The sequence below is a fragment of the Staurois parvus genome, unplaced genomic scaffold, assembly GCF_062004578.1.
Source record: "Staurois parvus isolate SC_StPar_1 unplaced genomic scaffold, SC_StPar_1.0 ptg001108l, whole genome shotgun sequence".
NCBI lineage: Eukaryota > Metazoa > Chordata > Amphibia > Anura > Ranidae > Staurois > Staurois parvus.
In genome coordinates this window covers 506,113-524,643 of record NW_028318904.1, presented here as the reverse complement: position 1 = coordinate 524,643, position 18,531 = coordinate 506,113, and the positions used below count along the sequence as shown (strand labels likewise).

The following is an 18,531-nucleotide window of genomic DNA, read 5'->3' as shown; positions in this document are numbered from 1 at the left end:
GGACCCTTATGTAAGGGGGCACTTTTATGAGTATTCTGATGTAAGGGGACATCCTGATGAGGACCCTGATGTAAGGGGGCACTCTGATGAGTATCCTGATGTAAGGGGGCACTCTGATGGGGACCTTGATGCAATGGGGAACAGATGGAAACCCTAATTTAGGAGGGGATTCTGATGGGGACACATCTGATATAAGGGGGGGGGGGGCAGGGTGTGTTTAAACACCCTAATCTAATGACAGCCTAATACATACCAGTGTTTCCCCCATTCTGACACAGTATGACAGACTGTCAGTTCCCGCCGTGTCCTCACTAGATTCAGTCCTCCACAAGACATTTGGAGACAAATGTTGCCCTTTGGGTCCTTATAAAGTGGATCTTCACCCTCGATGTTGCCTCCTCTCCACCCCTCCTCCCCTCCAATGTGTAAATAGGGCTTTTTTAAAATGTACCTTTTTTGTAATAACAAAGCTCTGAGCCGCCCTCCTCATGCACGTCACTCACCTAGGAGAATGCACTTTGCCCCCCGCTGAGCCTATGCACATCACATATCCCAGGAGGAATAGTCCTTCACTGAGGAAGGAGGAGGGGGCAGGCCCAGCGGCTTATCACTGGAAGAGCCACCAGATGAACCTTGAAGGCCAGCAGCTTCCTGATGATGTCACACAAGAAGATGGAGGTTCAGGACCAAGTGGGGGACAGCAAAGAAGAGGATCTTAGCAGGATAACGCTGGATCCCCTAAATAGGTGATAATCATAACTGTGCAGGACTCGAAGGGGGAGAGATCCCCTTTAAATTGGACACCAGGGGTCTAATTTCTATCATTCACACTTTTCCCAGTGATTTCCATACATTGCCAATGGTTTCCATTTCTCCATAGAGTAAAGAATTGTCCTTCCACTGTGGCCGTCATCTTACCCATCCTTAGGTCCCTCATTGAAGTCCTCTCCATGGTCTTCATGACCATCTTTAGCTTTACCATCATCACTACAGCATTCAGGTTCATCCCTGCCATTCCGGACTTCATCATTTGGACATTTGCCTTTTTTTTTGTTTCCTTTACATTTTGGGGGGTTTTGTGGCTTTTTTCTCTCCTCTTTTCCCGGCAAATTGGTGTTATTTTGTTGTTTCTTGCTGCTTTCATCCCAGTAATTCATACCGGGGTGAGATACTGGCGAGGTTGTGGTATTTGGATCTAGAAGAAGAAGACAAAGATTTTAGAAGAGGAGCTATAGTGGAGGGGATAGGGAGCCCACTGGAGCCTGATCTCGGGGGGGGGGGGGGGGTAATCTGCGGGGCCCGGATGTCAGTGTGACAGCTGGGTCCCATTCTGTGCATCAGGATTGACGACAGCCATTCTAGTATGAATGAAACCATTGCAGGCTTTACTCATAGAGACAGTTTAACAATATTCTCACAATGTGTTTTGGCTAGACTTTAAAGCAAACTTTCACCCTTTTTTCAGTGTTCTTCGCCCCTGCCTCCCCTCCCCCCTTTTAACACAGTGCCATTTTAAGCGACTAGAAGCATTGCTGTTAGGGTATCACTGCATGTTCACACCACATTTGGAGATATCATTCAGAAAGTATCACATTACACTTACTTCCCACTGTCCTTTCCAGACCCATTTCCTGGACCTCTAGGTCAGTTTTTAGCTGTGTACGCTACTCCCTGATGGCCACAGGATGGTGCAACCAACTTTACCTGTGCAATCTGCTAATCACTCTGCTGCTCAAGCATCTGATCAACAGATTACACAGCTAAAGTTGTCTGCATTCAGTGGTTAGCTGGTAAGAGCATGCACGTCTAAAGGGACGTCAGGGATGCGTTCTTTCATACTGTATACTGCTTGAGGCAGAGTCCTGTTATGTGTGTGTCCTGTGATGTGTATAAAAGCCTTCCAGCCCCTCCTACTAAACTCGACCTTACTATGGAGCAAAGACCAGCCAAGAGACCCAGAGATGATGTATTTTTAAGAGGTATTTTTTGAAAATTAAAATTCTTTAAGTGGAATGTTTTAATTGTATGTTGACCAGAGGGGAGGGTTAGGGAATGTATTGACGGTGATTTCTCCAGGTAGTCTGGTTTTCTCCCACACTCCATAGATGTGGTGGTAGGTTAATTGGTTCTGTGTAGATTGGCCCTAGTATGTGTGTGTGATAGGGTCCTTCGATTGTAAGTTCTTTAAAAGCCGGTACTGATGTGAATGTGCGCAAGCTCTAAGGGTTCATTCAGATGGCATATTAGCACCATCCTCTGTGCAGACCCGCTGGCAGATGGACGCACATCCACCTTGGTGTTGCATGCAGGCCGTCCACAGAAATCTGTGCACACCAAGCACTGGGTACCCACCCCTGTACACAAGTCAGACTTCGACATGTGACTGTGTCCATGCCAGTGGTGCGTGTGCTCCCTGGTACTCTGCACAGAGGATGGCATTAATCTGCCGCCTGAATGAGCCCTAAGGGTACCCCTGCAAGCTCCACTTAGATTTTTAAGATACCATTTAGAACAGACCTTCTCAACTTTTTCAAACACAGAGGAACCCTTGAAATAACTTTCCAGGCTTGGGGAACCCCTGCTATAAAATACTGTATCTATAACTCGTGATACATTGGTGTGATGGTCAATGGGAATAGCTAAAAATAGATATAGATATCTAAAATGATCAAAGGTGTCAGTGGAAACTTATCTGAGAGACAGAAACTGCTCATTGGTCAAGGAACCCCTGGCAACCTCTGGAGGAACCCTAGTTGAGAAACCCTGATTTGGAAGGTAACATGCTACACATACCTCCTGCTTTCTGTTCCAGTCACATTTCCTGGAGCTCTACCTTATCTCAGTTTTCTATGGACCAGAAGGAAGCAATTTTATTGCCACCAGATATCAGACTCTTAAGTGCAAGCAGTTCCGATCTTATCACCCTCAAGCATCTCTGCTCTGTGGCACTTCCCAGCATTGAAGGTTACCTCTGCCAGCCATTCATACTGTATGTAGACCTTTAGTTGGAGCCATCTAAGTGGTTCCCTGAGAAGAAAACACTCAATGGGCTCAATGATTGGTTTGACCTGAGATGCTCTTGGGTACCAGCAATGTTATTCGTAACCTCCACCTACCTCAGGTGTTTCTATACATAATATCTGATCCTCCAAGCAAGAGTAAAGGCCACTAATATCACAATTCCCAATGTTATTGGTTATCTCTGGCAGACATTCTTATGTAGGCCTTTGGGTGGAGACATCTAGGTGGTTCCCTGAGAAGAACACTCTCAATGGGCTCAATGATTGGTTTGACCTGAGATGCTCTGGGGTACCAGCAATGTTATTCGTAACCTCCACCTACCTCAGGCATTTCTATACATAATATCTGATCCTCCAAGCAAGAGTAAAGGCCACTAATATCACAATTCCCAATGTTATTGGTTATCTCCAGCAGACATTCTTATGTAGGCCTTTGGGTGGAGACATCTAGGTGGTTCCCTGAGAAGAACACTCTCAATGGGCTCAATGATTGGTTTGACCTGAGATGTTCTGGGGTACCAGCAATGTTATTCGTAACCTCCACCTACCTCAGGCGTTTCTATACATAATATCTGATCCTCCAAGCAAGAGTAAAGGCCACTAATATCACAATTCCCAATGTTATCTCTGGCAGACATTCCTATGTAGGCCTTTGGGTGGAGACATCTAGGTGGTTCCCCAGGGAGTACCTCTCAGTGATTGGTTAGACCTGAGATGTTCTTGGGTACCAGCAATGTTATTTGTAACCTCCACCTTCCACTTTAATAGGCTGCACGAAGCTCCCAGGTACATGCATCTGCCAGCAGCTCTGCACGGAGGATGGCACTAATCTGTTGCCCGAATGAGCCCTAAGGGTACCACTGCAAGCTCTGCCCAGATTTTAAAGATATCAGGCATTTCTATACATAATAGCTGATCCTCCGAGCAACACTGAAGGCCACTAATGTCACAATTTCCAATGTTAATGATTATCTCTTATGTAGGCCTTTGGGTGGAGACATCTAGGTGGTTCCCTGGGGAGAGCCCTCCCAGCGGGCTCAATGATTGGTTAGACCTGAGATGTTCTAGGGTATCGACAACGTTATTTGTAACCTCCACTTAGCGCATACATTTCTATACATAATATTTGATCCTCCAAACCAAAGCAAAGGCCACTATTATCACACTTCCCAATGTCCCACCCCAAACATTGAACTGTTTCAGTAGTTTTTACTTCATTTATCTTTTAAACTTCCCAGAATTCTTGGAGTTTTCAAAAAAGTTTTCTTACTTCCCTGTGTGGCAATGCACCTCCTGTCTTTGCTCTGCCAGGGGCATCTTCCTCTACTGGCCTTCCACAGTGACATCCCCAAATGTGACCTACCTGGCACAGTGGAGAAGATGGCGGATGCGTTGACCCCGTCTCTACTCTGGCAGCTGTAATTGGCAAGGGTTGAGTTCTGGACTTTTTCCCCTCTTGCCCTGAACACACATTTCCTGTCTGATGGTTGGATGGAAGACTGGTCGATGGTAAATTTCTCCTGGCTTGTGTTCATAGAGGAGCAGTTGAAGGTCTCCAAGTTGCACCATAATTGTATTTCGTTGTTTGGATTACTCTCGTTGGTACATATGACTGTGATGTTCTGTCTTCCTGTGAGGTCCTCCATTGTTCCCACTCCAAAGAGCCCTAGAAAAGAAGATTGTGATAAAACACCTTCTCCACCAAGAAGTATAATGCAGGAGGATTCCTACCACATACCTACAAGTGTAGTCAGCACATGGCGAACTCCCAACATGGGGACCACATCTTCATCTGAGGATAGTGCAAGGTGTTCTCATTTGAGCAGTCACACCCACAAACAGATGGGGTATAGTATGAACTCCCAACCTGATTCCTCAGCACAGATAACAACAACTATCTTCACCTGCTCTGCTAAAAAAAAGTTTTATGTAGCACTACCACTTAGGAGTCGCTAAAATTTTGGGTCCCCCTATAGTCCTTCACAGCCAGGCAACATGCATTTTTCACCGACTTGCATTCTGGAGACAGTAAATAGTCTTTGAGCTTGGTTTTTAGATTTTTATTAGTGGTAATGAACACGGATAGGGTCAAGAGGTGTATGGGATGCCCAAGGGAACTTTAACTGAGGACTACTCCTTACAAACTATGGGATCTATACAAAAAAAAGATTTTTCTTCCTGGAGAGCTCTCCAGTCTTTCCTGATGTACCACCCCAGACCCCAGATGAATCCTCTCCTCATCCAGCTGTACTGGGTAAACCCCTGCGCAAGGGGACCCAAAATCTGTCTCTTTAGATCAAACAGTCCCAGATGGGGCTAGTCAGATTTCCCACCCAAATGCCCTTTCCCTTATCCGGCACAGGGGGTGTAAGAGTACTTACTCTTCCTCTCCTGTGAGCTTGTTGGGTTGGTGGCTGCCTTTAGGCCTTCTGCTGGGCTGACTCCTTCCCTACTGTACAAGTGGTCCTCTCTCACGGGACTACTGAGGTTGTTGAGAGGTCCTCCTTTCCACTTCAGCCTGGAGGTAGGCCTCTTCCCACTGGGCCCCCTCCCAAGCTCCTGCATTCCAGCCTGTCACTCTCAATCTTCCACCTAAATTCTCCTGCAGGTTCAGTCATACTTAAGGCCTGTCCTGACCTCATGCCAAGCCTCCTTCTTGGGGATTGGTCAGTATCCCTTAAGTATGAAAATCAGCCCCTCCTGACCCCCACCCACTGAGTCCTAGAGACTTTTCCAATTCTATAGATCAAGGGGTGGTATCAGGGAACTGATCTGCAGAGCTCTCAGCCCTGACCTAAATTTGATCTTGCTAACTCATGTCCAGGCTGCTACTTAGCCTTTCTATCTAAAAAATATACACTATATTACCAAAAGTATTGGGCCGCCGGCCTTTCCATGCACATTAACTTTAACCACTTGCCCTCCTGAGGATTGACCCCTCTTGATGACCACGCCTCTTTTTGCTACTCGGCGCTGCACTAATTCAACTGATAATTGCGCGGTCATGCAATGCTGCACCCAAACAAAATTTACGTCCTTTTTTTCACACAAATAGAGCTTTCTTTCGGTGGTATTCGATCACCTGTGCGCTTTTTATTTTTCACGCTATAAACAAAAAAAGACCAAAAATTTTGAAGAAAAACTATATTTTTTACTTTCAGCTATAAAACATATATAGTAAACTCAAAGTTGGTTATAAATTTAGGCCAAAATGTATTCTGCTCCATGTTTTTGGTGAAAAAAATCCCAATAAGTGTATATTGATTGCTTTGTGTGAAGTTATAGCGTCTACAAACTATGGGATAGATACCGCAATTTACACCATTTTTCTGCTATACAGCGCTGCGCTAGTTTAACGGACAATTGCGCGGTCATGCAATACGGTACATAAAGGAAATGTATGTAACTTTTTTCCCACAAATTGAGCTTTCTTTTGGTGGTATTTGATCGCCTGTGTGTTTTTGATTTTTTGCGCTATAAAAAAAGCCTGACAATTTTGAGGGAAAAAAAAACAATATTTTGGACCTTTTGCTATAAAACATGTCCAGTAAAAAAAAATTTCAAAATCAAATTTCATCATAAATTTCGGCCAAAATGCATTCTGCTCCTTGTCTTTGCTAAAAAAAAACCCCAATACGTGTAAATTAATTGGTTTACGTGAAAGTTATAGCGTTTACAAATGGCGGGAAAGATACTGGGATTTTTAATTATTTTTTATACTAATAATGGCGGCGATCAGTGACTTATGGCGGCGATCAGTGACTTATGGCGGCGATCAGTGACTTATGGCAGTGATCAGGGACTTATGGCGGTGATCAGTGACTTATGGCGGTGATCAGTGACTTATGGCGGTGATCAGGGACTTATGGCGGCAATCAGTGACTTATGGCGGCAATCAGTGACTTATGGCAGCGATCAGGGACTTATGGCGGCGATCAGTAACTTATGGCGGCGATCAGCGACTTATGGCGGTGATCAGTGACTTATGGCGGTGATCAGTAACTTATGACGGTGATCAATGACTTATGGCGGTGATCAGTGACTTATGGCGGGACTGCGGCGGACATTCTGACATTGGGGGGAACTGACTTGGGGTCACGGACATCCCCAGTGACACCAATACAGTGATCAGTGCAAAAAAAAAAACACTGACACTGCAATAATGGCACTGGGGAGGAAGGGGTTAACTTTTATTTACTGAAAGGGTTAACTGTGTGAGGGGAGTGTTTTACTAGGGGGTGGGGGTGTGTACTGCACGCGAGGACACGCTGATCGGGAGAGATAAACTCTTCTCTCCGGCTCAGCATGTCAGGAGCTGACAGGGAACTGACTTTCTGTGCAGCTGCAGCCCTGCTTTCTGTCAATGATTGCCGCTATTCGGCGGGACACAGCTGGTAACGACTGGCTGTGACCCGGCGACTGACAACCGCAGCTGTGATCAGCGGGACAGGTAGGGCGGTGGCACGCCTCGCGCACGCCCCCTACCTGTTTTGCAAACACACATTTTAAAACGTGGTTTTGCCCAGCCGTGCCACCCTGCCACCGTGTTTCTACAGTGGCTGGGTGGCATGTGGTTAATGGCCTCCCAGTCTTAGTCCGTAGGGTTCAATATTGAGTTGGCCCCGCCCTTTGCAGCTATAACAGCTTCACCTCTTCTGGGAAGGCCGTCCACAAGGTTTAGGAGGGTGTCTATGGGAAGGTTGGACCATTCTTCCAGAAGCACATTTGTCAGGTCAGGCACTGATGTCGGGGGAGGGGGCCTGGCTCGCAGTCTCCGCTCTAATTCATCCCAAAGGTGTTCTATGGGGTTGAGGTCAGGAGGGTTAGCAGATCCCCGGCTCATTAGTACCCCCCACTCAGAAGAACCCCAGCTCATTAGTACCTCTGTTCAGCAGATCCCCAGCTCATTAGTACCTCTGTTCGGCAGATCCCCAGCTCATTAGTACCTCTGTTCAGCAGATCCCCAGCTCATTAGTACCTCTGTTCGGCAGATCCCCAGCTCATTAGTACCTCTGTTCAGCAGATCCCCAGCTCATTAGTACCTCTGTTCGGCAGATCCCCAGCTCATTAGTACCTCTGTTCAGCAGATCCCCAGCTCATTAGTACCTCTGTTCAGCAGATCCCCAGCTCATTAGTACCTCTGTTCAGCAGATCCCCAGCTCATTAGTACCTCTGTTCGGCAGATCCCCAGCTCATTACTACCTCTGTTCAGCTGATCCCCAGCTCATTAGTACCTCTGTTTAGCAGATTCCCAGCTCATTAGTACCTCTGATCAGCAAATCCCAAGCTCATTAGTACCTCTGTTCAGCAGATCCCCAGCTCATTAGTACCTCTGTTCGGCAGGTCCCCAGCTTATTAGTACCTCTGCTCAGCAGATCCCCAGCTCATTAGTACCTCTGATCAGCAAATCCCCAGCTCATTAGTACCTCTGATCAGCAAATCCCCAGCTCATTAGTACCTCTGATCAGCAAATCCCCAGCTCATTAGTACCTCTGTTCAGCAGATTCCCAGCTCATTAGTACCTCTGCACAGCAGATCCCCAGCTCATTAGTACCTCTGTTTAGCAGATCCCCAGCTCATTAGTACCTCTGTTCAGCAGATTCCCAGCTCATTAGTACCTCTGCACAGCAGATCCCCAGCTCATTAGTACCTCTGCACAGCAGATCCCCAGCTCATTAGTACCTCTGTTCAGCAGATCCCCAGCTCATTAGTACCTCTGTCTATCAAAAATATGTTGGCTGGGGTAGCTGATAAATGGATGTTTAACTTTTTTTTTCTTTTTAACTATAGGCTGACAAATAGTAGCACTTTTTTGATAATTTGGCAGCCTATAGTTAAAAATAAAAAAGTGTGTGTGTGTGTGTGTGTGTGTTAGTTGTTAAAAAAGTATATCACATGCCAACCAGCTAAATGTGGGCTGGGCATCTAGGCATCAATGACTTATGGTCATTGATGCTAAAAGAGAGTTTAAAATTAAACATCTATTTATTCGCTACCCAAGCCAAAATATTTTTGTTTCATTGTATTGTTTATGAACATCAATCAGACGGGGAATAGAGAGATACAAAGTAACATTGTTTATAAACATTGATCAGATGGGAGATAGAGAGATACAAAGTAACATTGTTTATAAACATCGATCAGATGGGAGACGGAGAGATACAAAGTAACATTGCTTATAAACATCGATCAGACGGGAGATAGAGAAATACAAAGTAACATTGTTTATAAACATCAGACGGGAGATAAATACAAAGTAACATTGTTTATAAACATCGATCAGACAGGAGATGGAGAGATACAAAGTAACATTGTTTATAAACATCGATCAGACGGGAGATAGAGAGATACAAAGTAACATTGTTTATAAACATTGATCAGACGGGAGATGGAGACAAACCTCTATTGCCCTCTCGTTAGTGCCTCTCTACCATATCTCAGCATCAGACAAAGGTAGATCCACTCAGACCCAACTCTAATGAACAGAAGTCAAAGCCCCTCATCACACAGTCCAGCTTGTACACCACCAACCTCTATTGCCCTCTTGTAAGTACCTCTCTACCATATCTCAGCATCACAGAAAGGTGACACCCGATCTGTGTTATATAAGGGACAAAATTGGGTTCTTCCTCCCCTCGTGGCAAACCACGCCGATTACGGTATATAACACTGGAAAAGAGCATATCAGCGTGTGGAGATATGCCTCCACGCATGCACCCCATGATGACTCACATGCGCAGAGGTGGTGGGGCTGGGCGAACCGCCCCAACCTCCATAAAGAAGGGTAGACACCCACCATAGGACCCCTCCCATCTGCGCCATGAAGACAACTAATGCGAGCCCCAAAAAGGGAGCCGTCCAAAGGAGGTGGGGCAACATGATCCCCGCCCTGCCAAGAATCCTCTCCACAGCCCAGCATCGATGCCCAAACCAATCGAACATCACAACATGTAGTGGACATAAATGCAAAATGTGGCTTGAGAATAAGAATCTCCATTTTTACATACTAGAGCACTACTTAGACTTACGTTCATCAAGCATGATCAAGCATGGATACTTCAAGAGGCTATGTCTCAAAAGGATTCAAATCCATCACAATATAGACAAAAATGAAAGTCTTCATTCATCAAAATCGGGAGAGTGATTCACATATCTCCTAATGTGCAGACACCCCCAAAAGCAGCCAACTAGGACCAGGGGCGGACTGACCATTCGGACACTTGGGCACTGACCGAGGGCCCGGGGTCAGTAGGGGACCCATGAGATGCCCCTGGCACCTTTCATAGACTTTTTTGGGAGTGGTTTGAGTGTGGGCAAGGACACAGGGGCCCCATGATCCCCTATTGTCTGGGGGCCCCAGGAGTTGTCGGTCTGCCCCTGACTGGGACCCCCCAATGGGTCCCCACTCCCCCATCACAACAACGGTACTCCCCCCTCCTTGCTCTATCCCATCATCCTCCCAGGCCCCCCATCGATCCGGCAACGGTCAGCATCCATGTCCCCCCAACACCAGAAGTCTCTTAGTAGATTCTCCTTAAATAAACATCACCATAAAGATATATACATCATGTGTACAAGAGAGAAAACCCAACACAGCAAAAAAGGGAAGAAAAAGACATTGTCAGGATTAAATGAAATCTGGCAGACAGATCCTGCGGGCAGGAAGTAGTGGTTCCCCCACGTCTCAGAAGATGTCGAATTCTACAAAAAAAAGGCTTAAAATGAATGTTTTCACTCAGCTTCAATGATTTAGTAGCCTCAAGCTGGAAAATCCATTTGGTTTCCAACTGGAGGAGATGGCTATCAATGTTCCCCCCTCGCAGGGAGTGGGGGACATGTTCCAGGGCAAAACATTTGATCGCATCCATGACTGAAGTTATGATAAAGGCCTACATGTTTACTGACCAATGTGACCATTTTACCTTTTTGTTTTGCCCATGTAGAATGGTGCACAGCAACATTGCATACAGTAAACCACTCCCACCGGCTGACAATGGGTAGGATATTGTGGGGCCCAGATTTTACCATTGGGTAAAGAAGCACTTCTTCCTGCATGAATCCAAGGACAGAATTCACATCGTCCACATGGAAATGTACCCCTACGTATCATGGCTGGGGGTGCCTTAGTTTGCTAATGGCTATGCATCGGATCATCTTTAACCACTTCCAGTCCGGACACTTTCCCCCCCTTCCAGTCCGGAAACTTTCCTCCCCTTCCAGTCCGGACACTTTCCCCCCCTTCCAGTCCGGACACTTTCCCCCCCTTCCAGTCCGAACACTTTTCTCCCCTTCCAGTCCGGAAACTTTCCTCCCCCTTCCAGTCCGGACACTTTCCCCCCTTCCAGTCCGGACACTTTCCCCCCCTTCCAGTCCGGACACTTTCATCCCCTTCCAGTCCAGACACTTTCACCCCTTCCAGTCCAGACACTTTCACCCCTTTCTGGTCCAGACACTTTCCCCCCCTTCCGGCCTGGACACTTTCCCCCCCTTCCGGTCCGGACACTTTCCCCCCTTCCAGTCCGGACACTTTCCCCCCTTCCAGTCCGGACACTTTCCCCCCTTCCAGTCCGGACACTTTCCCCCCTTCCAGTCCGGACACTTCCCCCCCTTCCAGTCCGGACACTTCCCCCCCCTTCCAGTCCGGACACTTTCACCCGCTTCCAGTCCGGACACTTTCACCCCCCTTCCAGTCCGGACACTTTCACCCCCTTCCAGTCCGAACACTTTCCCCCCCTTCCAGTCCGGACGCTTTCCCCCCCTTCCAGTGCGGACACTTGCACCCCCTTCCAGTCCGGACACTTTCCCCCCCTTCCAGTCCGGAAACTTTCCTCCCCTTCCAGTCCGGACACTTTCACCCCCTTCCAGTCCGGACACTTTCATCCCCTTCCGGTCCAGACACTTTCACCCCTTTCCGGTCCAGACACTTTCCCCCCCTTCCGGTCCGGACACTTTCCCCCCCTTCCAGTCCGGACACTTTCACCCGCTTCCAGTCTGGACACTTTCACCCGCTTCCAGTCCGGACACTTTCACCCCCTTCCAGTCCGGACACTTTCACCCCCTTCCAGTCCGGACACTTTCATCCCCTTCCAGTCCGAACACTTTCCCCCCCTTCCAGTCCGGACACTTTCATCCCCTTCCAGTCCGGACACTTTCATCCCCTTCCAGTCCGGACACTTTCATCCCCTTCCAGTCCGGACACTTTCATCCCCTTCCAGTCCGGACACTTTCATCCCCTTCCAGTCCGGACACTTTCCCCCCCTTCCAGTCCGGACACTTTCCCCCCCTTCCAGTCCGGACACTTTCACCCCCTTCCTGGTCCGGACACTTTCATCCCCTTCCTGGTCCAGACACTTTCACCCCTTTCTGGTCCGGACACTTTCCCCCCCTTCCGGTCCGGACACTTTCCCCCCCTTCCGGTCCGGACACTTTCCCCCCTTCCAGTCCGGACACTTTCACCCGCTTCCAGTCTGGACACTTTCACCCCCCTTCCAGTCCGGACACTTTCACCCCCTTCCAGTCCGAACACTTTCATCCCCTTCCAGTCCGAACACTTTCCCCCCCTTCCAGTCCGGACACTTCCCTCCCTTCCAGTCCGGACACTTTCCCCCCCTTCCAGTCCGGACACTTTTCCCCCCTTCCAGTCCGGACACTTTTCCCCCCTTCCAGTCCGGACACTTTTCCCCCCTTCCAGTCCGGACACTTTCACCCCCTTCCAGTCCGGACACTTTCATCCCCTTCCAGTCCGGACACTTTCCCCCCCTTCCAGTCCGGACACTTTCCCCCCCTTCCAGTCCGGACACTTTCACCCCCTTCCAGTCCGGACACTTTCACCCCCTTCCAGTCCGGACACTTTCATCCCCTTCCAGTCCGGACACTTTCATCCCCTTCCAGTCCGGACACTTTCATCCCCTTCCAGTCTGGACACTTTCATCCCCTTCCAGTCCGGACACTTTCATCCCCTTCCAGTCCGGACACTTTCCCCCCCCTTCCAGTCCGGACACTTTCCCCCCCTTCCAGTCCGGACACTTTCACCCCCTTCCAGTCCGGACACTTTCATCCCCTTCCAGTCCGGACACTTTCCCCCCCTTCCAGTCCGGACACTTTCACCCCCTTCCAGTCCGGACACTTTCATCCCCTTCCAGTCCGGACACTTTCCCCCCCTTCCAGTCCGGACACTTTTCCCTCCTTCCAGTCCGGACACTTTCATCCCCCTTCCAGTCCGAACACTTTCATCCCCCTTCCAGTCCGAACACTTTCATCCCCCTTCCAGTCCGAACACTTTCATCCCCCTTCCAGTCCGAACACTCCCCTTCCTGTCCAGGCCAATTTTTAGCTTCCAGCGCTGTCGCACTTTGAAACATTGTACCCATATGAATTTTTTTGGAATTTTTTTAGACAGATACAACTTTATTTTGCTGGTATTTATTCACAGCTGGGATTTTTTTTTTTTGCTATAAAAATGAAAAAGTCCAAACATTTTGCAAAAAAAAGAGTTTTTCTTATAAAAGTTTGCAAATAAATAATCCTTCTTCATAAATCTTGGCCAAAATGTATTCAGCTATCTATTTAGTACAAAAAAAATAACCCATATTAGTTTATAACCAAAAATAATTTTTCAAACATTTGTTTTACATATTTATTTTATTTTTTTATATTATTTATTTTTACATACTGTCACCCTAGCAGTACAGTGTTACCATAGTGACACCGTTCTACTTGTGGGGGGTGATGAAGATTTTTTTTTCTTTTTTTTACACTGATTGCTTTTACAGCCATAAAGGCTGTAAGCAATCATTTCTCCTTCTCTCTGGCTGCATTCCTGCAGCCATTGAGAAATACTGTGAGAGCTGTGATTGGTCACAGCTTGTCACATGGTACCAGGCTGTTGTGAATAGCCCTGTACCATGTGATCTCTGTGATCATTCACAGATTTCACACATAATCAGCAGGGGCGGACTGACCATTTTGAAACTCGGGCACCGCCCGAGGGCCCACGGTCAGTAGGGGGCCCCATGAGATGCCCCTGGTACCTTTTTCATAGGCTTTTTTGAGTTTGGGCAAGGACACAAGGGCCCCATGACCCCCCATTGCCCGGGGGCCCCATAAGTTGTCATTCCACCCCTGGTAGTAAGCCATGATGTCAGGAAGTGACGTCTTGCTTACTACTATTCATGTGATCACTGATTGGCCAATCAGGGATTACATGATCGCGACCTCACACAGAGGTCCCGTACAGCGATCAGTGTTCCGCTGTGTCCTCCGGCTCCCAGGGAGCACGCACAGGCAGTAAATGCAGACGTCATTTATAAATATCAACCCGTTCCAGCACTGCTCCTGTCCGGCCGTTTATCTACATGGGCCGGATGGGAAGTGGTTAAGGGACCTGGCCCTTCTAAAGGTCAGTTGAGGCCTATCATTAACATATTTAGCTACCACCAGGTCTTCTCTTAGAGGATGCCAGTGCTGATTTAAAATATGGGATACTGATGTATGATGTTGGGAAAAGCGCGTAATAACGCGTGTTGTCTTAACCTGAGAGGTTTTTCTAGAGGCGTGAATTCGGGAATCTCGCAATCTAGATTGAGCTTTTTCATATGCCCTCTTGAGGCATTTTGTACTATACCCCCTTTGTAACAGACGTTTCTGTAATGCATTGGCCTGAACAATAAACTCCTCCTCTCAGATACTGACCATATGGAATACTCTCTATGAGGGATGCCGGACGGGCACTGGTAGCATGAAGGATCGTGTTAGCCGATGATGGTTTACGATACAGATCTGACATTAAATAACCATCTCCATCAACTAGAATCTGAATATCCAAAAAAGTGACCCACCTCTTGTCACACCTCATAGTGAACTTCAAATTGTAGTTCTTCCCATTGATGCTGGGCTGTAAAGAGGATTCTTGGCGGGGTGGGGATCATGTTGCCCCACCTCCTCTGGGCGGCTCCCTTTTTGGGGCTTGCCAGTCCTTGCATTAGTTGTCTTCATGGAGGAGATGGAAGGGGTCCTGTGGTGGGTGTCTGCCCTCCTTTATGGAGGTTGGGGCGGTTTGACCTGCCCCGCCACCTCTTCATGGGGTGCATGCGCGGAGGCATATCTCTACACACCGATATGATCTTTTTTTGGTGTTATACATCGGAATCAGCGTGGTTTGCCACGAGGGGAGGAGGAACCCAATTTTGTCCCTTATATAACACAGGTTAGGCGTCACCTTTCTGTGATGCTGAGATATAGTAGAGAGGTGCTTACAAGAGGGCAATAGAGGTTGGTGGTGTACAAGCTGGACTGTGTGATGAGGGGCTTTGACTTCTATTCATTAGAGTTGGGTCTGAGTGGATCTACCTTTCTGTGATGCTGAGATATGGTAGAGAGACTCTTACGAGAGGGCAATAGAGGTTGGTGGTGTACAAGCTGGACTGTGTGATGAGGGGCTTTGACTTCCATTCATTCGAGCTCAGAATGAGTGGAGATACCTTTCTGTGATGCTGAGATATGGTAGAGAGGTGCTCACGAGAGGGCAATAAAGGTTGGTGGTGCACAAGCTGGACTGTGTGATGAGGGGCTTTGACTTCTATTCATTAGAGCTGGGTCTGAGTGGATCTACCTTTCTGTGATGCTGAGATATGGTAGAGAGGCGCTCACGAGAGGGCAATAGAGGATGGTGGTGCACAAGCTGGACTGTGTGATGAGGGGCTTTGACTTCTATTCATTAGAGCTGGGTCTGAGTGGATCTACCTTTCTGTGATGCTGAGATATGGTAGAGAGGCGCTCACGAGAGGGCAACAGAGGTTGGTGGTGCACAAGCTGGACTGTGTGATGAGGGGCTTTGATTTCTATTCATTAGAGTTGGGTCTGAGTGGATCTACCTTTCTGTGATGCTGAGATATGGTAGAGAGGTGCTCACGAGAGGGCAATAGAGGTTGGTGGTGTACAAGCTGGACTGTGTGATGAGGGGCTTTGACTTCTGTTCAGTAGAGTTGGGTCTGAGTGGATCTACCTTTCTGTGATGCTGAGATATGGTAGAGAAGCGCTCACGAGAGGGCAATAGAGGTTGGTGGTGCACAAGCTGGACTGTGTGATGAGGGGCTTTGACTTCTATTCATTAGAGCTGGGTCTGAGTGGATCTACCTTTCTGTGATGCTGAGATATGGTAGAGAGGCGCTCACGAGAGGGCAATAGAGGTTGGTGGTGCACAAGCTGGACTGTGTGATGAGGGGCTTTGATTTCTATTCATTAGAGTTGGGTCTGAGTGGATCTACCTTTCTGTGATGCTGAGATATGGTAGAGAGGTGCTCACGAGAGGGCAATAGAGGTTGGTGGTGTACAAGCTGGACTGTGTGATGAGGGGCTTTGACTTCTGTTCAGTAGAGTTGGGTCTGAGTGGATCTACCTTTCTGTGATGCTGAGATATGGTAGAGAGGCGCTCACGAGAGGGCAATAGAGGTTGGTGGTGCACAAGCTAGACTGTGTGATGAGGGGCTTTGATTTCTATTCATTAGAGTTGGGTCTGAGTGGATCTACCTTTCTGTGATGTTGAGATATGGTAGAGAGGCGCTCACGAGAGGGCAATAGAGGTTGGTGGTGTACAAGCTGGACTGTGTGATGAGGGGCTTTGACTTCTGTTCATTAGAGCTGGGTCTGAGTGGATCTACCTTTCTGGTTTTATTACAGAGTGATACTATTTATCTGAATGTGGTCTTTGGTCTGTCTTTGAAGGGTGGACTAACCTTTTGAAAGATCCTGCTAAGGTCCATCAAGCTCTACATTAACCCCTTTTGCATCTCTATGAGATCAGTTATCCTCATGATTTGGAGGTACAACAATACAAAAAATGGGCTTTTGGTGTGGTTGTCTCACCTGGGGTACCTGGAAGGGCCAGGAGGTGGTTGTATGTTAATGTTTATTGGAGACATTCATATCTTTTATCTCCAACCCTAGGAGAATAGCTACGCCATAGGAACCTCTACCTCTTTGGGCAGCGTGGTGTGCATGCCTCTATATGTACCCTGGTTCTTCCCCCGGGGGGTTCCCGGCTTTGCCCTGCCCTGTCTTACCTTCCTCTCATCCTCTCAGAGCCAAGCCTTGTCGGTCTGAGCGACTGTTGGCATGGGCGATTCATAACATCATTAATATTTAGATTTGTGTCAATGTAACAGAGTTTGATTATGATGTTACTTCTTTTTCTGTTTTGGTATAAATGTAATATCTCTTTGAACACGTTGCACTCTGATCCCTTCTTTACCTACAGTATCTCCCTTTTTCTGAACCCCTGAAGAAGCCAATCTGGTGAAACGCGCCGGGGTCATACATCAGGCCACCGTCCTGGACCTCCATCTGCCACACTGATGGTCCGGTACTGTTAATCCCTGGATAGTGGGTTATGGGACTCACTAGGCTGAAAGGCTCACTCTTTGGGAGAATATGTATGTTTTATATGTTGATATATGTAATAAACAATGTTTTAAGAAAACCAATGTATTAGAGTCATCTTCATCCTGAGGGGATTCAAGCACCTCTAAAGTCCTTCACTCTTCTGTTTTTCACTTATATGGTTTTTTGGTTGAGCAGCACAACCAGGGGTGGACTGACAACTCATGGGGCCCCCGGGCAATAGGGGATCATGGGGCCCCTGTGTCCTGACCCAAACTCAAAAAAGCCTATGAAAAAGGTACCAGGGGCATCTCATGGGGCCCCCTACTGACCCTGGGCTCTCGGGCAGTGCCCAAGTTTCCAAAGGGTCAGTCCGCCCCTGAGCACAACTGTTGATCGGCTATTGGACAAACTTTCATGTATTGTTCCACCCGCTGATTTCGGATCTGGGTCTCTGAGCGCAGGAGGTGTTGTAATTATTTTGGACGCGATGCTGATGGATCTGGCATACCAAGTGTAGAGATCGTAGAATTTAGGTAATGCCAACGTCGAAAAATCCTCCTAATATAAGTCTGTGCTAAAAATATAATTCCTTCATCATCCACCATTACATATGGCTGGTAAAAAGCTAAACAGCAGATTGGACCCCTCAGTGTTCTGGTATTATTTGGTGCTGTGACTGTAGCATTCTAAAGCCCAAATTCTTCCTTTTTACACAGATTGCAATCTAACCGAACCGAGAACAATGAAGAGATCAGAGTGGAGACTCACCTGATACACACAGCACAAGGGAAAGGAAGGGAAGGTTCTCCATTGTTGTCCCTCAGAGATCAGTCTGTAGACCCGTCTAGGAGAGAAGAACGTACTCTGTCCACCAGAACACAACATCTCATGATACACCACCCCGCGGCCACACAGGATGTGCGGTGGGGGTAGAGTTACAAAATATACAAAGGAACTGTGAAAGATCCTGTGAGTCACACCAACAAGACAAAACAATTCCCCTTTTGGAGGAGTCATTGAGAACGAAGAACAGCCTTTCTCAAGTGAAGGATACAAACAAGAGAGGACACAGTTGGAACCACCGCCGTAGCCACCTATGGGGCCCCTCCATGGTCCGTACACCTCTGCCTAG

The 18,531-nt window shown here is 47.6% G+C and overlaps 1 protein-coding gene across 1 annotated transcript in view; it reads right to left on the bottom strand.

Moving 5' to 3' along the window:
• The window catches only part of LOC149440236 (uncharacterized), a 52,744-nt gene extending 34,443 nt beyond the window's left edge, over positions 1-18,301 (bottom strand). Inside the window, exons 1-3 of the mRNA XM_089658870.1 lie at positions 18,168-18,301; positions 4,384-4,686; positions 919-1,195 (exon numbers count right to left, since the gene is read on the bottom strand). Of these exons, the coding sequence (XP_089514996.1) occupies positions 919-1,195; positions 4,384-4,686; positions 18,168-18,210 (623 nt within the window). The 5' untranslated portion in view covers positions 18,211-18,301. The remainder of the gene's footprint in view (positions 1-918; positions 1,196-4,383; positions 4,687-18,167) is intronic.
• Between the last annotated feature and the right edge of the window lie 230 nt (positions 18,302-18,531).